The sequence below is a fragment of the Phoenix dactylifera genome, chromosome 10, assembly GCF_051530095.1.
Source record: "Phoenix dactylifera cultivar Ajwa chromosome 10, Ajwa_hap1_PhDact_Kaust_v1.1, whole genome shotgun sequence".
Classification (NCBI taxonomy): Eukaryota; Viridiplantae; Streptophyta; class Magnoliopsida; order Arecales; family Arecaceae; genus Phoenix; species Phoenix dactylifera.
This window is the reverse complement of record NC_143199.1, coordinates 26,446,962-26,474,584: the sequence shown is the minus strand read 5'-3', so window position 1 is coordinate 26,474,584 and position 27,623 is coordinate 26,446,962. Positions and strand designations below refer to the sequence as shown.

Sequence of the window (27,623 nt, the reverse complement as noted above, 5' to 3'; positions counted from 1 at the left end):
ACCTCAAGTTTCATAGCCAGAATCTCTTTGAACCTTCGAAGAACATAATGATTCACCTTGTCATACTTCAGTACACAACCAAGTGCGAGTAGGATTCTTCTGCAAGTCAGACACCAATTGCAGACAGGATATCCTAGTTCATGCTGCTCTTTAAGTCCTGATAAAGCTGAGATGAAGCCACATGCTCCATTGGATTGCTTCATGCCTCTTCTTCTCAATGCAAGTCAAACAAAATCATTGGCGCCTGACCCATTCATACCTGTGCTTTATCCTTTTGTCACTACAGTCATGCATTGCAGTTTGGCCTTTTTGGTAGCTTTCTTAGTTTAGTGAAGTACCTGAAACACCTTTGATTGCACCTATTTCAGATCTCATCACCCCTTATATGAAGTCAATATCTTCCAAGGGAGCAAAGAATGAATTGAAGTAGAGATCTGACTTCAGGTCTGGAATTTGGGAGGCAAAGGTAAGTGGTAGGCAAAGGTGATGTGGAGGCACGCCCACAAATGTGGTGGCTTTTTGACAATAATGCATAAAAAGTTGCACTATCAGTTGTCTCCTTTGCTTTTGTTTCAAATTGTCAAAATCAGCCAATTTTTGCAAAGAATGTGCCATATGCCATGACAAGTTGAGTATAGTCGGCTGGAGAACATGAACGATTCTATTTGTTAATCCAGATCTTGAAGTTCTTGTAAACAAAATAAGATCGAATCACTGCTCAATTCACTAGGCTGATGCAGCAGTCAGGGACCGGCTCTGCGGCCGTGTACATGAGCATATTGTTGGTGTTAATCAATCCTTCCTACCGTTCAACCAATCACCAATTCTACATTAAAATAGTGAACTGGTTTGGTGATCTTTAGCATTTTTCTATTAAAAATGCTTTGCCGTTTCTGATAAGCATTGCTTAACAGTAACCATATTATAGAATATGAAAACAATTTATAGAATCATCTCCCTGAATGGATCAGTATAATGTACTAAAGGTAGATTCAATGGCCTTTAATTATTTTACAAGACTTAAGAAAGAAGATAGGTGGGATGGTCGCACTGATAATGGAAGGACCAAGGTAGTGGCTCGTAAGCGGAATAAATTTAAAAGATTCATACCTAGTGCCATGGAAGGATAAGACCTGCAGTATTTGATTGGAGGACTAAGTAAAGAGGATAAGTGAGAGAAGAAAGCATACCAAATTTTGTGACAGATTTGGATTTTATTACAAAGATGAAATTGCTCTCAAACTTTTTAGTTAGATTGATGAGTAGATAAGGATATAAAGGCATTTAGAGGGGATAAGTTTTTCCTATTCCATGGGTGGATTTGATTTATTATTCCATCACAATGATAGTAAGAGCATAACGAAGGATAACAAAGGTGGATATGGAAGAGGCTATGCCATTTTGCAGCTGTGACATGCGCAAATGAAAGTGCATTAAAACATTCAGAAAACGGAAGGGAGAAGGAGATAGCGTGCGAGGGACAGTGGATGATTAATCCATTTATCCCTGCCAGTGCCTGGAACAGGCGAGGGAGTGAATTGAGATGCAGAAATGGAAAAATGAATTTATCCGAAAAAAAAAAGGAATGAGGACATTCTCATGAAACAGATATGGGACAAGTTTTTTAAAATGGATAAACCACCCTGATTAGAAGTTTCCCACCGCTAGCTGTTAAAAACTTTACAGTCAATAAGCTGAAACCAAATTCTATGGTCTAGATGTATATGTTTAAACGAACAGGACTAATAATAGCTTTTCCTGTTTTTAAATGGTACCAAGGAGACAAGGACCATCTTATCCAATGCAATTGAAAACAGAGAGATGTAATAGAATGGCGTCATCAGTCTAAGAACCTTTTCATAGTCCTAAATACTTTGCCTAAGCCACATTATGCCAACAAAATAAATAATAAATCTCCTTTTCTTTTCCAACTCGCACTCATTAGAAACCAACTCAACCATAACATTCTGAAGTTAGTTGCAATTGGCTACATCAATCCTTTTCCTTCGTTCCCCTCAGTTTAAGACTACACATTTACTAGAAATCACATTTTCAAATATTTCGCGTAACTTTCATTCAAAATCACATTCTTGAAAGCAGTTAAGGGCTTGTTTGCCATCATTGTTTTTGTGTTTCTATTTCTCTTCAAATAAATAAAATACCACATGGAGATTGATGTTAAAGATAGCATTTGCCAAAACTTCTGTTATTCCTTGCTTTTATTTACACTTTTCTTTTATAAAAGTAATAAATTTTTGCTACCAAATTCACTATAATTTAACAAATAATTTCAAAAAAATAAAACAGTTTCGTCGTACATGTTATTCAGGCAACAATCATTTTTCTTCTTACTTTTTTCTAAACAAAACCAATAGACAAAAGCAATATCAAAACATGACCTAAATTTTCTTTTTCTAAATCAGTTTATAATTTGGACAACCTTTTATGGTCAAAAGTAGCTCCATAGACAGCCACTGCTGGATGCTCCTTTAGACCTTCACTGATTTCATAATTTAGTTTCTCCATGATCTTTCTTGTTTTGCTCTAGGACAAACTAACATAGATTAAAGTAGTCATATCTCATCATTGAATTTGCATATTTCTTGATAAACCCTCTTGAGTCTACTTAGTTGGACATCAATGTCAAATAAAAATTATAGTTTTGATGGGCAATGAGAAAGTTTTGAAGCTGTAGAGGCATGGTTTTTAAGATCCCCCTTGTGCATAGTGGACTAATGGTCAAGGTTCGTAAATCCTGTGGAACGGGATGCACCGCCATCCGCCCCTTCCTAACACAAGGGATAGAGATGTCCTGGGACAAACCAATCTGGACACTGAGATTATTACAGGACGGTCTCATCCAACACTTCTGATGGTACACCATCCTGGCGTCTTGTGGGACGTACCACCGGGATTTGAAACCATATTAGCAATAACCAACATATGATCAACTTGCTTAAACTTCTATACTTACAAGGAATTACCTTAACCTTCATTTTTTTTTTTGTTTCTTTAGTTAGAGATATTTTGAACCTGATTAATAGACTAATGACCTTGAGGATTTATTATTAAGTTTAAAATGATATTTATATCAATATTTCTTCACAAAAAAATATTTCCTATAAAAGCTGAGAAGTTCTATATGAGCAGATTTTACTCTGTGCAAATAAAAACAAACAATAACCGGAAATGGTTTATAAAGCTGAAGACAAACAGAATCAATGAACTTTGCTGGCAAAGTAAAATAGTACATGATGACATTGCGCGCATTTTTACTATTACAAATCCTCCTAAAAAAAACAAAATCAAAAACACAACAATACACGTTCCAGTGTTAGACCAGATACAATATCAACAATTAAATGAATACATCTTAAACATAAACTACAGATTTGGTTCTGTTTAAAAGAAGTGATCATGCAACACAACAGAATAATGATATGCGTAATAAATACAAATTGAGAATTGAAACTTCCCCTATTGATAAACTGGTGTAATACAGAACAACAGATAAAGTCTTAGCACAAAAGTAGAAAAAAGTTTGATAGAATTCCACTTTAATAACTTCACCTACCATTCCAAATACTTTCAGTTGGAAAATCTCCTTTCAGGCAGAAATATAATTAGCATAAGAGTCTTAAGATTATCTTCCATCATCAATAAACATAAAGGAGAACACCTTGCTTGTTGTCACCTCTGAATTTCCTTAGCTTGCTTCTGCCATGCTATCATTTCTCCCAGCAGTTATACTGCTCGAGGGATCCTGTAAAACATTCGGTGATACAACATGCAAAAAACTATTTGTGCTATCCCCAGACTGCTCTCGCTGCATTGCTTTCTCATGAAGTTGTAAAACATACTCCAAATTCCAGAGTACATTGCCCATCGCGGGCCTATCTACTCCATACTGAGCCAAACACTTCTCTACGGTCTCGCCGAATTTCCTGAGTGACCTACGATCAATCTTTCCCTTCAGTGAGGGATCGATGACTCGCTCAAGTTGCCCCTTCTTTTGCCACAGCATAGCCCACTCAGCTAAGTTTACCTGCTCCCATGGAAGGGATTGATCAATGACAGGTCTCGCACACAGGACTTCAAGAAGAACAACACCAATAGAATACACATCAGACTTATCTGTAAGCTGCTGCGTCTTGAAATATTCAGGATCAAGATATCCAAAGCTTCCTTTGACCCCAGTGCTCACATGAGGGTGATTGATTTGAGAACCTAACTTCGAAAGACCAAAATCAGCAACCTTTGCAGTATAGTTTTCATCAAGCAAAATATTCGAAGACTTGACATCACGATGAATGATTCCCAGAGCACAACCAGTATGGAGGTAATGGAGACCCCTTGCAGCACCGATACAAATCTCAAGCCGTTGTTTCCATGACAAACATGGATGGCTTGAGCTGTACAGATGCTCTCTAAGCGGACCCTTCTCCATAAACTCATAGACCAGTATCATCTCTGACTGCTCCTCGCAAAAACCAATCAGCGAAACAAGGTGCCGATGCCTGATCTTGGAGAGAACCACAATCTCGGTTTGGAACTCCCCAAGTCCCTGCTGAGACCCACGCACACCCCTTTTCACAGCAACCTTGGTGCCATCTCTGAGCACCCCTTTATAGACCTTCCCAAATCCACCTGACCCAATTTGAGCATTCTCATTGAAATTGTTTGTAGCCAAAAGAATCTCGGAGACGGGTATCTTCAGCCGAAGATTAAGATTTGTAGCAGGCGAAGCACTGGATAGTTCTGTCAGTCTACTATACGAGCTCCCCCTGAGCACAGGAAATGGAGACCGAGTCACAGCCTCCTGCGATTCAGGTCTCTCGTTCTTTTGCCTCTTACATCTCAACGTAACCACAATCAACACAATCAAAACACCGATCAAAAGTAAGCTACCAAGAACTGACAGTAGCACAACTGCAAGATTCTTCTTCCTCTTCTCCTCCGTCAGGAAGGAAACAAGCCCTCTTATCTTCAGAATCTCCACCCCATTCAGTATGGCATTGGACTTCCATGGGAGGTGAAGCTCTGATGGCCCGACACTCACCTGAATGCTCCCTGAATTATTCGAATTCATAACAACAAAGTCCATGTAGTAAGGGGAAGCCAATGTAAAGCCGGCCAGCGCAGAGAGGTCTAAATCCTTGCGAGCAGAGTAGCTATTAATGTACACATCAAAGTAGAGCTCATTCAGCGCTTTACTAACTATGTCGCAGAAATGCAGACGGAGAAGGTAGCCACGAATCGAACTTGATACAGGAAATGTCCAGGTGATGTTAAAACTATTCGAAGGTGACGAGGAATTGGATGAGCTACCCTTGTCCATCTCCCGAGCGGTGCCGTAGACAGTCTCGGGGGCGATCTCCCGGGTGGCGCCGCCAGCGGGGTAGTTGATTTGGCCGCTAAAGGTAGCAACTTCGGCGAGGGACGGCGTGTCAAGGAACTGGGTGTCGGGGTTCCAGGTTCTCCAGAGGGTGTCATTTGTCGGGGTGACGGTGGGGCCACCGACATTGATGCGGTGGAGGGTTTCGAGGGCGTGGCGGGAGAGACGGGCGGCAAGGGAAGAAGAGGAGAGGGGGATGGGGGTGGCGGCATCGGAAAAAAGGTTGTCGGGGGCGGAGAAGAGCTCGATGGCGTTGACGAAGGCGAAGGAGGAGGGGGACGAGGGGGTGAAGGAGAGGAGGAGGGAGGGGGAGGAGGAGGCGGGTTTGAGGAAGAATTCTTTGAGGAGGGGGGAGGACGGGGCGGAGAAGCGGCGGAGGAGGGGGGAGCCGGCGACGAAGACGGAGAAGAGGGCGGCGGAAAGGTTGAAGGAGGGATGGGGGAAGGGGAGGAAGTGGAGGCGGAGGAGGAGGCCGGCGGCGCAGGAGGACGGGGAGAGGGGGAAGGAGTAGGAGGAGGGGCGGGGGAAGAGGCGGACGGAGCGGAGGAGGGGGGAGGAGGGGGGAGGGGAGGGGGAGGAGAGGGAGGAGGAGCTGCGGGCGGAGAGGGCAGCGGAGGAGTCGGGGAGAAAGATGCGGCCGTCGGCGGAAGCGACAGAGGCGGCGGCGCCGCAGGCGAGGAGGTAATTGTCGGCGGGGATGAAGGCGGCGAGGGAGAGTAGAGGAAAGAAAGAGAGGAGGAGGAAGGGCTTTAGAGAGGGTTTAGGAGAGAGAATGGAGGAAGAAGAAGGCGGAGGAGGAGTTGGCTCCATTTGTTTTCTTTTTATATATTTTAACGTGATGATCATGAGGCTTCTTTGATTCCCTTTATGGGTGCTGCTTAAATTCTTGGAGAGTATGAATTTTTGCTCTAATAATTAAATAATTTTTAATTTAGGGATAGAAAGAGAAAGGGGGATAGGGATGTAGGTGGAACTACAAACTTTTTGGAAAAGTAAGTTAGGAAAAAGTCTTTTGATTTAAAATTTTTATAAATTATAAGTTTTATAAAATTAATTAGATGTAATTTTAATTTATATATATATATATATATATATATATATATGCCAAAATTGGAACCACATGAAACTCAAGCTCGAGTTATAAATAACCAACCCTAGTGGACTAGTTGACACCCCTAAATTTTGCTTAAGTTATTATGAGTGTCCTTTTCTTGTTTTTAATATAGATAGGTGCTATGTAGCTAAATTTATTAATTCAATATTTTTTCAATTACAATGATTTGTCTTTAATAAAAATGTGCTCTTAATTATGTAAGTTGTGGGAGCAAAAGTGATCATACATGATATACACATAAAGCAACCACTTTAAGGAGCACAAGATGACGTTTGTTAGCTTTTTGTTAATAATTAAACGATTCGCAAAATTGCTTCGACAGATATGTTTGATTGTATGATGGAATATAAAATACTATACCATCGGCATCAAATTAGTTTAGTCCACCTCAACTATTCAAATTCTATCTACAAATGCCTTAACGTCTATAAAACGTTCCAATTGTCCTAGCCATTCATAGCAAAGTGAATGACATAATACGTGCGATGAATTTTCTTAATTTTTTTATTTTTTTTTATTTTGATTGCTTAATACATTAGGTGTCGGATCCTCATTAGTTATTCCAAAAATCTGTCAAAAAATGGTCTACTTGAGTTCAATCTTCAATAATCTCAACTAAATCATATCATAAATTATTTTCTCAAAAAACTTATTATATATCATGAAAAATATATTAGTTCTTGGAATCTTTTTAAGAATAGAAATCATACTGGTCCACAAGCAAATAAGGTAAGCTGACTGGATGGCAAATTTTCGAAAACGAAACATTGATGAAGATTAAAACATATCCTCTATCTTAACTCTTGCATGGCTTACTCTAAACACAGTATGAACCAATATAAATAATGCCATATGTTTTCTGCACCTTGGCTCATTATTTGTGAGCACCAAAACAAGACAAGAGCAAGCCAAGGGATGAGGATGATGTGGGAGCCGTCAGAACCTTGGCTCCTTTCATAAATGCTGACACCCGGTCGGTGACAGATGGATCCGTGCACTGATAGGCTCCAAGTTTACTCCGCTCCAAGGGAAGGGAGGGGGAGGAGGTGATTTTTTTTTTATTTGGTACCACAGCCACTCAGGTACGAGCATAATCAACTATATCACTATCAAGTAGACTACTCAAAATAGTAGAGATAAAAAATTACTGAATCCACAAACAATCTCCAAAATAATGAGCAACAAATGAGGCAATTTAATCCACAGCTTGAATCGTCTCCCAAAAGACGTATCTGATCTAGGCAACACGGCACTCCTGCAGCTTTCGCCGTGGATCACTTAGGAGCAGGTGTTCAACCTTCTCCCGTCCCTTCTTTCATAAGCGCTCAATCAACGAGACTGAGTCTCCCTCTAGAATAATATAGTCGGCATCAAGTACATGTCTCGTATATAAGAGCCCGGCAAGATGTGTTTTTTTTATATATAAAAATGGTAATTTATAAAGCTCTAACGTGGGTACTGCCAAGTCACGAGGAAGGATGCAACTTGTGAAGCCGAGCTGATCTCTAGTGTTGGGACGTAGAGTAGTCCTGCTGGGTTCCACTGAACGTTTAGATAACTCTTTAACATGGTGCTGTCTTGATGGTGAACTAGGAATGGTTCAGTGATGGCTGGCGTCGGTTTATTGACTGGATTTTAACATTTACTTTGAAAGCTCAAGCGACATAGATTGTGCCTTGCCTTAAGGTGAAACCCAGCCCACTGTCCATTGGAGTTTGAAGTGGTCCTGTGTTAACGTTAAATATGCGTGGATCACCTATTTGAAATATATATATTGGTAATTTATAAAAATCTGCATGATTATTGTAAAATATGTGCATCACTGCTCGAAATATGTCAATAACTAATTTAAAAAATATGCATCAGTTGCCGCCTAATTTATTCATCATCTTTTTAAAACATATGCACCAACGATGTCCACCGCCATCACCAACAATTGTGGGCTATAATAGAGATCATCGATGGCGATGAGCAGTAATGAAAATTATCAATGGTGGTGAATAATAATGAGTTGGCAATAGTGAGTGGCAATAATTATTGCAGATGGTGATAAAGACCATTGTTGGTGGAGATTATGAACAAAAATTTACATTAAAATCTAAAGAAGATAAACATTTTGCGTGTATGCGTGTGCGCGCGCGTTCATGCAGCCAGTGAAAATTCCAAGAATGATTTGATATCTTTCTAAAATTTGGAAAATATTGTTGTTACGATTGTAGTGACACCAATCAAACATCTCCAACTATTCGTTAAGTTGCAGAAATATTGTTAGCTACAACTTCATTGCATCCACAATTCTAAATTTGATGCTTAATAACACCCTTATTGTGAAGTAAGTTAAAAAAAAAAAAAACAAACACTTGTAAGCAATGGAAGCAGACTATTTTCTTAAGAAGCCAATCTATGAAAAGATGGGGGCATGCCTTCCCTCCTCTGCAACTTCTGATCTGCTTGGAAGGATCCCTATCATCCTTCGGATCAATGATGGTCCCAAGCAGCTCCACTTCTTGTATTGATGCCTCCCCTCATTGGTCCCCCTTCTCCCTCCCTCGCTCAAAAGAGAGTCCCCACTTGAGTCAGGATTTGAATTCCCCATTAGAGAGAGAGGGAGAGGAGTTGTGTGGAAATAATGTACAAGTGTGGTTGTTATATATATGGCTTGATGGGTGGGAGAAAGCTCAAGGTCAGTTCCTGATTAGACTTCTCGCATAGAATTAGATGAAACAATGGAGAGATGTAGTTTGAGATATGGTAGAAACTAGAAAGCTTCAATTAGTGTTGGAATAGGTTTGGACAGCACTGAGAGCAAAAGGCATGTGGGTTCCAGCTTTGCATGTGCAAACATTGACCCTGGTTCCAGATGTTTGGCTCCAAACCATATGCTATTTGGTTATTCTGATTAAACCCCTCATGAAGATTTATTTTGCTAGTAAATTTCTGTCTGATCCATTGGGTTTCAGATCTCAAGGGTTTTAAGATTCTCAGTACAGGCGGGGAAGCAGCCCCGAAGGTATGTAGCTTCCTCTCGACGCAATCTTTTAAGCCATTATTTTGTTCTAATCTGATCGAAAAGAAGAAAGATTCCTTCTGGATCATGTTCGTTGCATCAAGAATATTTTGATCAAATTTTTGATCGGGGAAAACAATTAGGATCCTCCAGGTCTGATGCTTGTTGGACCATTTGATTGTCCAATGCTATGTAGCCAGTTGCATGTGCTAGAGACAAGCGACATGTGTGTCAAATATATACCTGTTTTGCCATGCATCCCACACATCCTGAGACATGATGAACAGCAAATTGATCAATCAAATGATTCGATGAGTGCAAAAACTACACCCCTCTCAACTAAATAACCTCTTGGAATTAAATGCATTCGAAGTAGTTATTCAGAAACTAGCACCTGGTTGGTTTCTCATTGAAGAGTTAATTTCAGTCTTCACTCCTAGCTCCTGCCAGAAGTTCAGATGAAGCAGCCCCTCCTAACATGCCAAAAATAACCAAATTGGCCACCTGTAATCTCCTCTGCAAAGAGATGAGTCTCGTCCATTCACATGTAGTGCAAGCGCAAAACCAACATGAAACATAGCAGTTCAACAAACCAACAAGTGTAGATGTGTAGGTGAGCCAAAATGAACAAGACCACCCCAAAAGCCACAGTTATCATCCCTGTAATAAAGCTAACACCATCAGCATCTGCTGCATCCACACATTACACCACAAGCCTCCTCTTCAAATCATGATGTCAAAATAGATCTTCGTCCAACAAGGCACCACCCTCCCCCAACAATGACTTAAATGTTAAGTGGAATGCTTTTCTGCACGAGACATGAAACTTGAATCCACCCACTGGCAAATAAAGTTAGAGATCTACTTCTAGCTTCTCAGAATGACAAAGGTTGTTATTCATGAAAAGCAATTGACAATTGATGAAACCTTTTTCCCCAAGCGAACCTACTAAGATAGAAACCACTTTGCTAATTAAAAAAATTATAAGAAAAATCCTTCCTAATCAAGATCCAACCCCCAATTGTGAGCAGAATCTATGAAAATTCTCACTGATTACACCTATTATACCTACCAGACACCGCTGAATTTTAAACCCATTCATGCCCTGTGATTGTTTATAAGGGATGCGGAATCATCAGGGTGGCTCACTATTTTGTTCATCCTCATCAGAGCAAAATGGAACCTATCCATGACAACCTGACCAAATTTGCTGGCATCCTCCCCACCAGAAAACCACTACCAGAGCACCCCTTTCTCATACAAACCAGCCCCTGTTTCTACAACTTGTATCCCTGCTTCTAAGACCTCTATATAACGACCAATAACAAAGACAACAGCAAAGCCAAGTAGAAGAAACTACCAAAGACAGCAAGACTCGACGCAGCTTACCTCCATTTAGAACCATGAGCAACAAGGTCACTGCTGTTCGTGCCACTGCTTTCGTAAAAGGCCTATACCAAAGCAGGGGCAGATAAAGTCCAGAAATAGCCGCCACAGCTGTACACTCCATCACCTCCATGCTTCTGAGGGCCTTGCTGCAACTGCTACATGCTCATCAGAAATGATGAATCTGAATGTAAATCAGTGTTAAGGTAGTTTGTTAGAAAAACTGTATTTTTGGTTGCAGAGTCATGTAAATGAATTTAAAGGTAAAACCATTTTCATCTTAATAAACAAGTGATATGTTTTGGTTCTAATGAATTTTCATAGCTGATACACATCACAGTGAAACTCTCTTCTCACATGTCATGCTTCAGGCTGTGCTGCGTTTGTTCATCATCCCGCTGGTGTGGATGCTCATCTTCTGACTCTTCAGACTCTTCATATTCCGAGGATGAGGAGTCCTCAGGGTACTCCAAAGTACTACTTGATGGTTTGGCACCAATGTTGTTCATGAGATTAGCGAACCATGTGCTCTCGGAATGGGGATTTGCATTGCTTGAATTGCTTGGGGTCTCAGGTGTGGCTGGTGTATTTGAGGCAACACCAGCAATGAATCTGTAAGCCAATTTGCTAGCATTCACAACTTCTGTTTTCACTTGTCTCAGCTGCATCCAAGAAGAGAAGGGGAAAAGAAAAGGTTGAGCATCCAATTCAATCTACCAGGGAAAAAAGAGAATAAAAAAAAAGAAAAAAAAATCCTTTTATGCTTTACTCATATACATTACTAGATCAGGTAAGTTTCAAAAATGGTATCAGCACTCTATTCATGGTGAACTTCACACATCTCATGGTTAGTTAAAAAAAGTTTTGCCATTCCCCAATGCTAGAGACAGAAAATGTGACAAGAATGTTTATGCAAATAAAATGTACTGATATATTCAGGGATGATGGAGGTTTTATTCAGAAATAAGCTAGAACAGCAAATGGTGTATACTGATATATTTATGGTGAGGAATAAGCTAGGAATGAAAGAATGTAGGTATCAACACTCTATTCATGGTGAGCTAAACACATACTCATGGTTTGGTTAGAAAAAGTTTTGCCATTCACCAATGCTAGAGATGGAAAATGTGACAAGAATGTTTATGCAAATAATGTATACTGATATATTCGGGGATGATGTAGGTTCTATTCAGAAATAAGCTAGAACAGCAAATGAAGGAATGAACAAATAAATAAATAGCTGAGGTGGCTTAAAAGAGAGCTTAAATGTGCCTGGGTAATGGAGGCATGACTCTGACATGTCCCTTGAGTAGTTAAAGCATCTTGTGGTGCACAAGTTCACTCGACTTGCATATTCAAGAGATACAACCATCACTAGCCACATACCAGCCGTGCACGCAAGAGCAAATTATGGTCAATAGAACTGGAGGCCTCTAGCCACCCATGAAATCTTTTGAAATTGAGAAAAGAATAGAACAAAAGGTCTTGTTCTTGGTTTCCATTTCGGATAGAATACCAAAACAAAGAAGGAAAGAGGATAAACAATCAATGGGCTAATCATCCTTGAGAAAAGAGTATCCCATGGCAGAGATGTTTCCTAGGGATATTAGCATTTGTAGATTTTCCAAAAACAAACACCCATTTAGGGATCCTACCCAAGAAGGAGCTTTATGCATTCATATGTTATACTATATAAAAAACAACCACTTGGAGAAGTCGATTGGCCATTCAATGGTTATTCATCTGATCACCATTTGAGAAAGGCAAGCAGAACTTCGAGGTGCCAGAAGGTTACTGATTTCAAAAGCAAAGTCACAAGAGATGTCTACCTCACACATGATTTTATACAGATGGGTGAGCCTTTCAGTTTTCCCATAAATACCAATCACCCTTCATATATCCCTATCTAAGGTCACAGACAGAATCATCCATGAAATCATAACTGTTTATTATTCTTCTCATGTACATTGCATGTGTCAAAATATGGTGAAAGATGAGGAACAAAAAACTCATGCAGATGCATAAACGGACACATACATCCAAAAGGTTACTCATCAGTAAAAGTCAGTAGTAGAGTTGTTAAGTTGAACCCAAGAGATGGGCTCCAATTGTCAGAAGGCAAAGACAAACTTCTAAAACAAATGAGAACCTAAACACAGAAACCCTTTTGAAATTTTGATTTAGATAATAGACTTTCATCCAATAATATGAGATGTAAATTTTATGATTATTATGATTATCTAATCTCTGGTTGCATGAGCTTAAATTGAGTACCACATAAGGTAGATTTGTCCACTTGTCGCAACATTTAACCTTTGAAGGATCATACATTTAAATCCATAAACCAATCCCATATAGATGAACAAGGTTTCTTCATTAAGGATTTTTAATTCCTATATAGCAGCAACCAGTGGCTTATATCTGAGTTATAGTTGTATGTTTGAAGAAAAGTGAAACCCACAGGCAGAATCATGGTTCTAGTTAGAGTTTTTTAGCTTCTACTCTTTACAAGCACCATCTGATAAAAGAGAAGAGCAAGCACATAATGCACTCCTGAAGTAATTCTTAAGGCACATTGTAAGTCCCAACAACAAGGATTTGGTAATGTTCACTCCAGGTGCCCAAATTTGCTCCAACTTTTTGAACAATGTGTTCACTCATTCTAGCACCTTTTGTTATGGAATGTCAACTACTGACTCCACAAAATCCATAAAGAATTAGTGAGTCATGCAGCCAAATCCATGCAGCCAACAGCTTTGCATATGATTGAAAAAGGAAAACAGCCATTACCAAGGCATATTTTGAAAGAGCTGCAAAAGGATGAAGAACAATGGGCCAATGATAAGTGAATGCCACTTGAGATCAAGCAGGTGGATATGATTATGCTCAATTTTTGGCCCCAACAGTTCATGGTGTTCGAAAGGCTCCAGAGGGATTGATAAAAGAATATGAACTACATACCACATCCAAGATAAAGATATGCAAGGTGGCTTACAACTGTGTTCCAGATAAACTGCTTAAAGCCTTGCCATGACAAATGTGGCAAATCCCTTGAAGTAGATTCTCATACACCACCTTGCTTGCTGAAGATGAGTCCAAACCTACACATGATATTTTTATCTAAAGGATGCAACTTCCAGAAAGCGAAACTATAAGAGTGAAGAAACACTTTATGGCTATTTAAGGACAAGATTGCCAAGTTCAGTAAAGAAGACAATAGAATTTACACGGTGGAAGGATGTCATACACCAAATGATTTGTCCCACCAAATCTTACTATGAGCAAGGCCTTTACTAAAATATTAGGACTCTTAAATGAAAAGTTATTACAGATGGGAACACAGCTCCTTTGAAGATTATATTTACTTCTCCACTACATAACAAGATGCTATATGTTTATTTAGATGCTTTTATATTATGTCTATTGAAGAAAAGAGACTTGTAAGAAAGTATCATGTCCACTGGATACAAGACTCTCTTGTACGCAAGAGATGTCTACAAGGGTAATGGTCTCATTTGCAAACCACCTCAATCAAGCCTTGGCATCTCCCAGCGTGAGAGAAAACAGGAGTTCCTTCCCTTTTCCAAGTCAGCTCAAAATGATCTTGTATACTGGGCTTTGCCTTAACCTTGATGTCACAAAACAGTATGCTCAAGTCCTGTGGAAGGCTACTAGGGCATATGCTAACTCCCATGCAAAAAAGGCAGATGCATGCCTACAGAAGTTTGAGAGCAGATCAATAAGTACATCAGAACAGGCTCGAACATTTCATGATTCAGCTTAGCTCAAATCTATCAGTGTCTCTTGAGCTTTTTATAGGCTAGGTTCAAACACATAAAGCTTCTGTTAAGTCCAAAGATGTGTAACAACATTTAAAATGCCATGGCCCAATAGCATATTAACAAAAAATTGTATAGGATGTATTTGAATTTTGACATTCATTCCCTATCATGAGCTAAGTTGTATCTAGAGTTTACTACTAATTAATGACTATTTACAGAATAGTAAATGTATGTAATATTTTATTCAAGCTGCATGAACTGAACCTACCCTATTCTCACTTGACTCAGTTCCTAAAGCAAGCATGCACACCATTGGCTAACTTGAGCTAAAAGATTTGTAACCTACATTTCCGAAACCGATATCTAAATATCATAGATAAAAAAACAATGGTAGCTCTGGATTTTGATACCTTTATATTTCCTGTTATAAACTAAACCAGACTCCATCCTAGCTTCGCTTAAACTTCTTTCATGAACCAAGTTAGTATTCAGTTGGCTCTGGAGCCATAATTCTAAGCTTACGCTTGATATAAAAAAAGGGGTTTAGCTTGGCAACCAAGCAGAATTGGAATGAAAGTACCTTCTACCTCTTACCACCTTAGTTTCAAAGAAGTAAAACAACAGGATAAAGAAAAGTATGATTTCTGACAAAATGTCCACCCAAGATAAATTTTCAGTCAAGTCTCGTTATAATCTTAATACCTTCACTTATGCAGGATATACCGATTTTAATTAACATCTCAAAATAAGTAATGCACATACTAGTAAATCTTCTAAATATATGTGACATAAAAGGAATTTGTTGAATGCAACTTTAGTATTGGTGTAATGATCAATCTTTCCTTAGGCTCGAACTAAAATCAGTCTCCTGATATAGAATGGCAAACTAATAAATTTGCAATGCTGGTGTCAACGGATAAAGAAGCATAACATGCTTCTTTACAATTCAATTTATACTTTACCAGCACAAATATCAACATTCTGCAAGTACTTGCATAGTGGGTGCATGTATAAAAACCGTCGATATGTACCAAGAACTAAAGAGACATAATCACTTGTTATTATATGGAAAAGTAATGAACATTTCAAAGAAAATTTTCAGTGTTTCATCCATTAACAATATTTTTAGTTTAAACACTGGTTTCAGATGATGTAGGCATACTTATGACAGAGCATATGATACTAGTACAACAGAAGAAAGTAAAAATAAACAAATAAGGGCATGCACATATAAGTGCAAAAATCAGCTAGAAAATAAGAAGTCTCCACCTTTATTGCTGTATTTCCTGCAACTTCCATTGCAGCATCACCAGCATTGGCAAACCGATTGACCCAACCTGTAAAATTACAGAGTATAAGATCATGACCAATAAAAGTCCAGCAACAATGTCTCTTAGATCTCTCTCATTAGATTTTCAACTATAATTTTCAAAGAGACCAAACTGATAGATATGGTTCAAAGAACTCATCAGAAAATCTAATAAACCAAAGTTAAAAGTTTCAGTCTCAGCCCACACATGATCTGAAATTGGGATTGGTTTCAGATTTTCAGCCAAAACTATCTTATGGGACCAATTTAATCGAATATATATAAGTTATTTATAAATAATTTCTTTCTCTCAGCACATAAAAAATTCAATCTGATCCATTCCTCAGAAAAGTATGAATCCACCTCCAGCCGAATTTTCTTTATCCAATTAAACAATTTTAACCCTCTAATACAAGTCTTTACTTCTTCTAGATGGGTATCTCCAATATCTGTTCTTGCTACAGAAGCTGATAACTTGTCACCCTTCAGAACTCGTGATGAAATGGTCAATACCCGCATATCTATCTTATTTGTCTTGGTTTTAACTGAATATAGGAGGAACATTTGGGCTTACATTCTTGTAAATGTTATCAGCCTACATAGGCTTGTGAATAGTATAATGACCTGAGAAGTTTAGACCACCCTATTGTATTTCACCTCATGTACATAAAGCCACAATCAATAAAATATGCTGTAACCTTCACAGGGATCAGACAGTTTCAAGAAAGATTTCCTTATGATGGGGATTATCATGTCACATTACTATTTAATGATGCAGGATATGGAGGTGTCTCAATAAACAATACCAACTCATTAATCACCTCCCAAAATATGAAGTTCATGCTAAGTCAACTATTTATAATCAAATACAACCTTGTCCCAGCGCCCAACTTAAGTATGGAAGGAATGAGACATGTCAATATGAAAATTAAATCTTTCCAAATTTGTCCCATTTTAACTTCCATGAACTTCTTCAGTCATTGACGCCAATTAACTCTTGCTCTGCAAGACTAAATCAGCAACTTGGCTGCTTACTTATATGCACAAGTTGTGAACATATGATTGTAAGCAAGTATAATGATTAACTTGAAGCTCCAATACCTTACAAATGCGTTAATGACGTCTGTCTACATTCAGGTTTTTATTAAGCTTCTGTCACTCTAACCAGGGATACGTGCATGAGATTTATCATAACCCATCAAAAAGAAGTAGATATAACAGGCTCTGTTTCACCAGATCAATATGTAGATATGTTTGTTTCAGAGGTTTTTTAAAAGAGAACAGGCACCAGCAATTATTAACTAATGCTACTAGGTGATGTAGATCTTCTCGGCAGTAATTATTGGTTTGCAAATATGATGGAGGAGGAGAGTTTCTCGGCCATCGGGGAAGCCTTACAACACTTAGTTCCTATTTTTTGGAGATGAGGTAGATGTTCCTATTTTTTGGAGATGAGGTAGATCACCTCGGGAAAGGAGTATGTTAGCCCTGCCAAATCAGGTTGAAGAAGATTAATCCAGCTGATCGCTCCTCTTAAACTCCTTTCTTGCTTTACCTCTTCAAACTGAAAGTCTGGCCAGTCCTATCTTATCCCCAGGATAATGTCTTCCAGCATGCAAACAGCCTCTAAGTCAGAAAACATGACCAGTGAAACCCAAGGATAACAGGACCTAAACCATTGTAATAAGTCCTAAAAGCATCAAGTATTGTATTCTACAGTACAATACAACTTGAGATGCCATGAAAAAAATAACTTTAAAGCAGACCTCCAATTATTAATCTAAAAAGCCAATCAGCTTAGCAGTTCCTAATCATATAATGTTTGTGAATCAACACGTTAAATCAAAGCACGGCTTTCAGTTCTTCCATCATAAAATTTACCTTTTAAAGTGACACGCATTGTGAATAACATCTGAAGAAGTTGGCAAAGGACATACATATTCCCATGTTGTACGGATAATCAAATATGACCCACTCCCAGAAGGCATCACCTTGGTCATCCACTTTCATTTTTTCTTTTTTGCAAGAAGATCATCTTTAAAGGTAAATAAGCCAGCTGCAAAGCAACATGGAGATGGGAGCAACTGCCACTTAACAATCCAACTTTCAAATCTATATATACTCTCTCAAACAAGCGTTGCCCAAAATCAAGGCAGACAGAGTTGCAATATCTTTAAGAAAAAATTAAAAGGATACTTGGTTTCAATGTTTAAATTTCGAATATTGATGAACAAACAGTTATCAGCTAGTTCTAAACTAAAAAAAGATGCATGAGCTGTGTGAGAAGATATTTTCTAGGCGAAATTGAGAGAGAGAGAGAGGGGGGTGGGGGAGATGAAGCTCCAATAGACAGTGGCATTGATAATTATCACATGGTAAGGGCAGAAAAAACAATATTACAGCAGCACAATGGTCAATGATATATTAGCTGAAATAAGGAAAGCAGAAGCATTGAATGCTATCATCGCTCCCTATGAAGCTAAGGCGAGGCAACTAGCAGAGGGATAAAGAGAGAGATCAATAAAGTTGAAGCTCCAATAGACAGCAGAATTGATGACTATCACATACTAAGGGATAACAAAGGGAAGGAAATCAAGAATACAGCAGCACAATGGTCAATATTATATTATCTGAATCAATAAGGAAAAGCAGAGGTACTAAAAGATATCTGCTTCCTATTAAGTTAAGGTGAGCCAATTACTTGAGAGAAAAGGAGAGATGAACAAAACTGCTAATCCATACAGCACATTGTACAGGAGAAGTGCACAGAATTTAAAAATACATAAAACAGCTCATGATCTAAACTAGGCCACAAACTGTGGTAGAATCTCGTTACTGGAGGAATATGTGCGTATACGCATTAGGTCTCTGCAAATGTTTCAAACAGTGAAATTTTGCATAGATGCATAAAATGTATAACATCTATAATAAGTATGTGGAAGCATATAACTTTCAGAAATCACCTAGAAAAGATTCAGATGTTTAAACAATGCCAAAGTCACCTGGAAGTTTTGGTGCAGCAAGCAATTCACAGAAAGCATCACAAAAGTGGTTGCAGTTTCTTGATAGCAGGTCGTATGAGCTTCCAGGCCATGCACTGCTGAGCTCCCTCAAGATCTGATTTACCATGAAAATAGAACAGTTTGTCATTCCAAGGACAATGGATTCACGGTAGGTATACATAGGATTTCTACGAGGTGGACAGCTAAAAACTCCACTGCCGTATTCACAAAACCCAAATGACCATTCTTCATCTCCATAAACCTGCCAACACAAAAATAACCATAAATTTACCAAAAAGATATGCAATTTGATAATTACTCTGACTTTAGTGAATAGATTGATATGTTGGGCTGTAAAGAGTACGGAGTAACATAAATGAAGAAACTTGACAGGTATCAAAAATTAAAAGAAACCAATAAGCTGATAGAATAATAGGTGATAAATTAATAAAAAAATGGTGATACTTTAGTAGACCTTATAGAAGATAGCTAGAATTAGAAGAAGGGTATATATTCATTTAAGACGGCTCCAAAAGATCAGAGAGACATCTGAGACATAACAGATGAAGGTCTAAATAACAAAAAAATGGCAGCAAAAAATATTTAATTGAAATCAAACAGTACAGATAAAGGAAACAAGTCACTTCCAAGTTGCTAATGAGAAAATAGCAAAACTGATAATCAACACCAAGAAAAGTAGAAAATCACTTAAAAATGCCAATCCCTGAACAAACGAGGAGTCTCTTTGTCAAATATTTATCCTAATTCCCCATACACCTCCTGTATCTACTTCTGCATTAAAAAACTATTATGTTTCGCTTCTTCCGTATATCTGAGCAGAGCATCTGTAAAAAGAGGATGAAATTTTTTTTGACTTGTATTCTCCCAATAATGGGCTCCCAAGTGAAACCCCAATATCATAAGCCAAAAAAGTCCAAAACTGTTCCTTAACAAGCAGAAAACATAAGAGGGACAAAGATAGACCGCATTTAAATACTTGAATATTTGCTGTACCTAGACCAAAAATCAATGTTGATTCCCTTTTGGGCAAGATTTCTTAAGCGAGAATCTTGAAACGGACACAAAAATTCAAAAACACTTTATCTCCAAACAATATGAAAATCCTAGAAAGAATACATAGAAGAAAACTTCTTGGGCTTTCAGTAGCCTCAAAAGTTCAACATTAACAGAGTCGTCGTCAATTTTGACTAAGCCCAGAATTTAAAAAAAATAATCATTAGCACCTTAGTAAAATAGATGACTAAACAATGCCATGGAACCCACTCAATATCCGATACTCATTCCATCCCTAGCTCCCATTCTCTGTGACATCATTTTTAGCTGTGAGCGCCATAAAACCTACTGTTCCTCCCTTCAGAACTTACCCATGCCACCGTTATTGCTCCTGTTGAATGCTTCTAAGAATCGGCCTCCTCAACTTCCTCAGATTATGTGTTGCTCCAAAATTTAGGGCTCATACCCTTTTCTCCTTTTCTATTCAAACAATAGTTTATCACTGGGGCAAAGGGCTCGACTGCGATACTTGCTTGTTTGAAACACAATCAATACCAAAACCTAAAACACATACACTACCATGAGCCAAGAAATGGCACTACTACCTTGTTTTCTATTTCCACCATACCTCTCTCAAATCATGTTGAGCAATCCCACGCACAATTTCCACTCTGCCAACAGAAAATCATGACGTTGAAATGGCACACAATGTGGTCCATTCCTGCACTAATTCTTTTCCGAAATTGTCTTCGCCTCCCAAACTTAACATCCACCTCCCCAACCCTACTCTAAAATCCAATTTTTTTCCCGGAAAATGATTCAACATTCGATTTTATACAAAAGTAAAGCAATTCTCTTGCAAAGAAACCCAAATTTCCGTTTGTCTGCTTCACCTCAAAATCAAGAAGATAGCACGGAAACGCAGGATCTTAGTTCAACCCACTGATGATTTCTTGATGAAAGGAGGGTAAAGTTAAGTAAAGAAACGCAAAAAGAAAGGGAAAGACCTGGACGGCGCTGTGGAAGATGCCACCGAGGCCAATGCCGTCCTTAAAGATTCGATTGATCTGGACGATGGTGTTATTGGTCTTCTCCGAGCCACTGTTCGTCACGTCGTAGATGTGGACCACCACCTCCTTCATCCTATCCCTCCCCCCCTCTCTCTCTCGCTCTCCACCCTCGGCCCCCTTCCCCTCTCCTCTCTCTCTCTCTCTCTCTCTCTCTAGGGAATGAGGATTCTCGTGGAGCGTTTAAGCCATGGAGATTGGGGGAAGGGATAATCTCCTCCGCTCCTCCGCCCTCGCCACCGCCGCTGCGAGCGTTCGCTTTTCTTCCCCTTTTTTTTTAACTTCTTTGTCGCTCTCCGCCGGGCCACAAATTTCGATCTTGGAGGAGCGTCGGGCCGCTGCTACTTTTCGTTCTCGGTCTCCGCTTATTTCCCGTTTTCGTTTATTTATTTATTTATTTTATTTATTTTTAAATATTCTCGCACTTGCGTACGGCCCGTGCAATTTCTTTTTGTTTTTCTAGTAATGAGGGGAGCCACTTGACCGAATTGAGGCTGAGAGGCACTGCGTGGAGGAACCGGCGGAGAGCTCAAAAGCATACGCACTCGCCAAGGTCTCGAGGGCAACGTGAGAGGCGACGGTGGTCATGACGGAGTCTGACCATGATACTTGGATGGCCGCAAGGTCGCCGTTATCGACGAAGAGCTTGTCGAAGGCGATGGAAAAGGAGAGAAGGTGGGTTTAGCATAGAAAAGTCGGCGTCCTTTTGATAGTGATGTAGCCGACTGTGCTCTAAGATAATGATGTATATTTTTTTCCACAGTAGATCTCCAATTATTTAATACTTGGTGATCTTCTCTTGAAAAAAAGATATTCAATTATTCGATGTTGAGATGGAGAGGATAACAAAGTTTGATGGATGAGATTTTTCATCACACCTTTGGGCACTTGTGTGAGAAAGGGGATGATATTTTTCGCGAGAATGATTCACCATTAGATCACCCAATGCACAAATCTCAAAACACTCTGAATTCTATCAAATATTAACCTAGAGTGATCTCAAAGCGATCATTGAATGATCCCATGGTGAATTTCCACGAAGGAAGGTGAAATTTTCTTGCTCATGAAACATATAACTCTTAATCCCTTGTGTGAAAGAAGAATATTTGATGAAAGAGGGATGGCTATGGTTTTTCTCCGATATGCTTTCTAGTAGAAAAAATATTTCTCAAGTCTTGACAGATGCCGCAAGATTTATTAATCAAATATCTATTTGTGGGGGTTCTCCGATGGAGTAGCTCTATCGCTGTACTAATGAGTTGGATTTAAATCCTTCCCTTATCTTATTTTTGGCCCAACTTTCTCTTTCCTAATTCTCAACCAAATAAAAAACAATCAATATTGTGATATTTAAAAATAATCCATAAAATTACTTCTTGCTCTGGTTACTTTGGATAGAGACCGAAGACTGAGAAGATATATTTATATAGAAAGAGACTGCTTTATGATTTCGAGTACGAAAATATTCTAAATCTCTATAGATTTTAATCTCTATAGATTTTATTGTCGAACAGCCTCCTAAGGATATATTTAGTTGCAAGGACTTCTTAAAAAATATATTTTTTAAAAAAATATTTATCTATTTCATTGAAATAAATAATTTTAAAAATTATGATTAGTTTTCTGCAAAACTTCTGCTTTTTCATGAAAAGGTTTTATTATTTATTTTCCTTTTCCATGATTTTTTAGGTAAGCATACATATTTTGTATGTATTCTAGATCCATACCTACTTATAACCAAAATTTACACCTCGATCTATTTTAATTTTCAAGAGTGTAAGTTTGTAAAAATAAAAAAAAAATCAGGAAACACTTTTCCCTGCCTCTTGGTAGCGACATGGAACCTTTCTTTCTAGTAGTCCACCCTCCTCCCACATGCCCCTTGGTGGGACCCCCTTCGTCCCGGCAATGCCCTTGAGTGGAGCACAAGACGCGGTCGGAGTGATGGTGGGTGGGGTACATGACTCCATCGGATCATAAACCCGTCCGACCCGTCCCGCACCGGAACGGAACGAAGGAAAAAAAAACGAGGGGCGCAGCCGCATAATTATTCATATACGTACAATAAAGATCGGCCGTTCCAACTGGGAACAATCGAATCGGTCGGTGCGTAACGTCACGTACGCATAAACATTTATATACGGTACTTGTGGGTTGGCTCGGAGGTTTGAGAGAGTGAAAATGACCGTAATACCCTTATCGTGCCTTCGAGCCCCCGTCATCGCCCACGCTCTTGGCATGTGATCGGTTTCTAGAAAACCTATCTCTGTATGGCATTTTTGAGGACAGGATCAGATCCAAGGACTCCAAGCCGAAGAGAATACTCTTCGATCTCTCTTCCGGTCTCCGCTCCCATTTGGTTTCTCTTCTCGATATGAGCACGGGGAACGCTTGGATTCGTCAAATTTTTCTTCTTCAATTTGGGCAGGTACGGTAGTATCCTCTACCTTCCTCTTTTTTTAGATTTTTTCCGCTTTGTTGGGGTTGGGGAAGATTGATTTTCGCTTAATTATGGTGGATAGATCTGGATCCTATTGTTGTGAGGGTTGGTTTTCGAACTTTATGCGGGTGTTAGGGTTATTCGGATCGGATTAGGGTTTTTATTCCGTGCTTTTTGAGTGCTGTTTATTGAATTAATGTTTCAAGTGGAGGAATTCTAGGTTTTTCAGTGGAATTAGGAGAATTGGTTCCTGTGATGATAATTGGAAGATTGCAGAGGAGTGAAGGTAGGATTTGAAGGTCAAATATTTGAGCAATAGATTTTTGACAACAATTCGATGTGGAAACTGTGATGCTCAGACAAATTCAGTGCTTAAAGTTGGGATCTTGAAGAATTAAGTATACTTGGATTTAATTTAAAATCAGCAGGACAAAGTGAGGATTCCTATATATTTGTTCATGGTTCAAGCTTTGGTGGGAAAAGCTCAATGAGAAGGGGTAAGGAAAAATAGCATATGTGGAATTTACCATAGAATTAAGAAACTAACTATCTAACTATATAGTAATCCAAATTTTGTCAGAGAATATTTTGCTTGATCCGATCCACTGATTCAGTGGGGAAAAGAAAAGCAAAACAAAGGAAGTGAAGGACTGAAGTGAAAATTGCAGTGGAGAAAGTATGTTATAAGCCCCAAACCGTTACCCTGAAAACAAGAAAAAAAAAATCTGGGCCTTTTGCATGAATTAGCAATTGGTATTTATACCACAGTCCATTATGAATCACATTGACCTTGTGGATCGCATCAATTTCCTTATGCCATGCAGCATGAGAGCGGTATTCAGTCTTTTTCTGGTAATAGGGGTTGGACCTGATATCATTGCTTTTGCAGAAATTCATTGCAACATGGTCTTTCTGCAGCATTTCCACTCCATAAGACCGGTTAACATGAATTTCTTAGGGGCTTCAAGAACTTCAAAGGATGTGTCCTACTGAGGCACACCAAATTTTCATGTGGGATAAAGATGAAACAAGTACTTTAGGTCTCAAACAGTGACTGCAATTTGGTCTCCAAATGAAAAATGAGTCATAAATCGAGGCCAAAATTTACTTTGCTTGGCTAACTTCTAGGAGCTGTTATTTAAAAAGAATGCCCAATATATAGAATTGAACATGCTTTTCTACTTTTGCTTGATGCTGATGCATGATGGAATCATGGATAGGCATTAGTCAATCATGGTTGGTTCGATAATCATGTGAGTCCATGTCTGATAATACCTTTCTTTGATCTTAAGTTGACATTATGTGCGTCATGGTATCTCAGTGATTGTATTGTTCTTGGTCTCTTTATGTTGGTTCTCTTGGCTGTTTCGTCTTTCATTAATTTCCTTTGTATTGTGGATTTTGTTCATGAGTTCAGCTACAACTTTGTTTGGTGCTCATATGATTATCTTATGCATCATCATTGCTTCTATACTTGTAGGATTGAAGTTGGTATTGTATTGTTGATTTTTTTTTCTTATTGTGCCCCAGAAGGGAAGGTTAGTAGGAAGGAGGTGGAGTCTTAGGAAGTAATACCACCTTTAATTTTCAGCGTTGAAAAGATAGATTGGGATGATGTTAAAAAGAGGTTAGGATTAGCCTAGGGAGGAAGATGTTGGTCCATGTTATCTGTTATGATTACCATGTTCTTTTTGCTCCTTTTTATCCAGCTCCTCTCGGTGCTTTTTGCCCAATGATTAGAATAGCGTAATAATATGTTAATGCTTGATTGTTGATACATATACATTGTTGCTTTTGTGAATTACGATAATATCTCTTATGATGCATGGACCTTTAGCATTGATACTAATTGGTTACAAATGTGATGAGCTCAATATTTGAATTCTTTCATAGAAGATGGACCAAATAATTGTTCATATTTTTTTGGAACCCCGAGCTCACCGTGCTTGCATAAAATATTCCGTAGCTCCCTGAGTAATTCATCTAATTAACCCAGAGCAATCCATTCACAATATTCAAGCTAAACTTAAGGTTTCTAAGACAATTATTTTTTTGTTTTTCATTTCAACTTGGTTAAATGAACCCTTCATGCATCTAGTTGAAGCATGCATTGTTGTATCTAACAGTGGTGAAGCAAAGACCAGTATTTCAAGTCACGGCAGATGGAATTTTGGTTGATTTGAATTTTTTTAAAATAAAAACTCAAGCCTAGCTTGTCTGACTTGTAAGAGTTGTTGTACAGCAGAGATAAGAAAGTGAAATTAGTAGCTCGATCTATTTGACCTAGCTTGTCTGGTAGGCCTGATGGCTTGCATATGGAGGACAATCATTTTAAGAAGATATCTTTCTTTTATTTTTACAATATGACATGAGGCTACTTCATTGAAAATTTTGTGATGTGGAAGATTGTATTCATTGGAGATTTGATGTTTACATTCTTTTGGTTGTATGCAGTAGGAAAGCCATATGAGCTGTTCAGTTGAGTATTTAACCCTTGCCGTCTTATTGTTAAGATCTGGTATTTGTACATTTTGGTGTTATTAAGATGGGCGGCGGTCTGGGCTGCAAGAAGACTGGGAGAAAAGCCACAAGAGAAGCATTAGTTAGGGCTTATCATATTTCTCTCCTGCTTTCTCCTGTCATTTCCTTTTGGGATTGCATTGTTCGCAAAATCAGATACTCCTTCAGACCTGAATGGGTGTAGTATTGTTATTGTGGTAACTGTTGCAGTAGTTCCTTTTTCAAGAAGAATTCAGTAACTTATGAAAGTTTAGGTAAGATGGTATTGGAAGTGGTTCTATTTTGTTAGTAGTCATTTTGAAGATATTAGGCTAAGACCAGTAATTAGAGAGATAGGCAATCATGGAGAAAGTTGGATGTGGTCAAGAAGGTGCAGTCCTGAAGAAAGGGAAGAAAAAGCAGGCCAAAGATGAGGTGGATCGCCTCAAGCAGGCTGAGAAGAAAAGGAGGCGCTTAGAGAAAGCGCTCGCAACCTCAGCAGCCATACGCTCTGAGTTGGAGAAGAAGAAACAGAAGAAGAAAGAAGAACAACAGCGGCTTGATGAGGAAGGTGCTGCAATAGCTGAGGCTGTTGCTCTGCATGTCCTTCTAGGGGAAGATAAAGATGAATCCTGTCATTTCGTGCTGAACAATAATAGAAGATACAATCCTAGGGATTACTCTAGCAATTTTGACCTTTTCATGGGTCATCAGAATTTTGCAAAATATTCTGTTGGGGGACTGGGATGGGCAACTGATGCATATGGGCCTGAATGGAAGTGGAATGATTGGGTGCTTGGACAGTCGCCACCTGCTGCGGTGCATGCAAGACAACTCCAAACACCATATTATGAGGATGCATGTCAAAGAGCAGATCTATCTGCGGGGCATATAGCAGCACAGGCAGTCTCATCACTTCAAATTGCAGAGGATCCATATAACGAACAATTTGCTGGTCAAGGAATGGCAACTGTTGTCATCAATAGGATGCTGGGAGGCAGCAACATGGGTAACAAAGTTCGTTTTTACAGGTAGTTATAACTGCGCTATATGTGGACTTGTATATAGTTGTCCCAAATGAGTTTTCATCCATTTTGAGTGAGATAAATATCTTCCTGGTCTGATGCTATATCCTTGTCTTGTTATGAAATGTCTGTGTTAAGGTGTGTCTGTGTCTGAAGGAGTTTGTCGTGTCTGCTGTTTAAGAACGCTGAGGAAAGACCTGCTTCTTGTGTTTTCTTATTGAACAATAAGATTGGTATATCATATGCAGTCCGTTATAAGCTGTTTGTTTTGTTAATTAATCCTCATTTGAAGTTCTTGTTTCTATGGTGAATTTTAGGAATACTGCATTCTGACACTTACCACGTACATGGTTTGATTGCTAAGATGAGAAAATCTAAAACGCAATGACCTCTCGCAGTTATACATGTATGAGTTTTTATGTGATACAGCTACTGGAGTTCTATGTCCTTGTATTTAGTGGAAAAAATTGCTGTTGAAGTAACTCATATGTTACCCTTGTTCTCCCTTGTTTTAATTTTGATAGCTTTGTTATACCTTGATTTGTAAGTCATTTGAGGAGTGATCGGATTCTAGGTACACGTC

The 27,623-nt window shown here is 38.8% G+C and overlaps 2 protein-coding genes and 1 pseudogene across 5 annotated transcripts; 1 reads left to right on the top strand and 2 right to left on the bottom strand.

Moving 5' to 3' along the window:
• Positions 1-3,232: 3,232 nt before the first annotated feature.
• On the bottom strand, positions 3,233-6,235 carry LOC103710736 (putative receptor-like protein kinase At5g24010 pseudogene; annotated as a pseudogene). Its single transcript, XR_016396665.1, has one exon. The product of XR_016396665.1 is annotated as a putative receptor-like protein kinase At5g24010 pseudogene (transcript).
• Positions 6,236-8,728: 2,493 nt separating this feature from the next.
• On the bottom strand, positions 8,729-21,753 carry LOC103710694 (uncharacterized). 3 transcript variants are annotated; one of them, XM_088705701.2, is made up of 7 exons: positions 21,017-21,753; positions 18,996-19,257; positions 15,954-16,021; positions 11,260-11,564; positions 10,906-11,086; positions 9,911-10,325; positions 8,729-9,785 (listed from the first exon to the last, which is right to left on the bottom strand). In XM_088705701.2, exons 1-5 carry the CDS (start codon positions 21,149-21,151, stop codon positions 11,026-11,028), a joined length of 831 nt encoding a protein of 276 aa, XP_088561827.1. In that variant the 5' UTR covers positions 21,152-21,753; the 3' UTR covers positions 8,729-9,785; positions 9,911-10,325; positions 10,906-11,025. The 3 variants fall into 3 exon arrangements, with proteins under 3 accessions (XP_088561827.1, XP_088561828.1, XP_088561826.1); XM_088705702.2 differs by having other exon boundaries at positions 9,911-10,032; XM_088705700.2 differs by having other exon boundaries at positions 9,911-11,086.
• A 1,537-nt stretch (positions 21,754-23,290) lies between these two features.
• LOC103710695 (uncharacterized) lies at positions 23,291-27,315 on the top strand. The gene is made up of 2 exons (XM_008796553.5): positions 23,291-23,504; positions 25,971-27,315. The coding sequence occupies exon 2, from the start codon at positions 26,379-26,381 to the stop codon at positions 27,048-27,050; it is 672 nt and encodes a 223-aa protein (XP_008794775.1). The 5' UTR covers positions 23,291-23,504; positions 25,971-26,378; the 3' UTR covers positions 27,051-27,315.
• The last annotated feature ends 308 nt before the right edge of the window (positions 27,316-27,623 follow it).

What these genes read in the sequence shown, in the direction of transcription:
- LOC103710694 (XM_088705700.2), bottom strand. Translation starts at nt 21,151, where the DNA reads ATGAAGGAGGTGGTGGTCCACATCTACGACGTGACGAACAGTGGCTCG. An exon ending in TGCTGCACCAAAACTTCCAG is followed by an intron (nt 16,022 to 18,995) that starts GTGACTTTGGCA and finishes GTAATTTTACAG; the next exon opens with GTTGGGTCAATCGGTTTGCC. An exon ending in CAGGAAATACAGCAATAAAG is followed by an intron (nt 11,565 to 15,953) that starts GTGGAGACTTCT and finishes TCTTGGATGCAG; the next exon opens with CTGAGACAAGTGAAAACAGA.
- LOC103710695 (XM_008796553.5), top strand. Translation starts at nt 26,379, where the DNA reads ATGGAGAAAGTTGGATGTGGTCAAGAAGGTGCAGTCCTGAAGAAAGGG.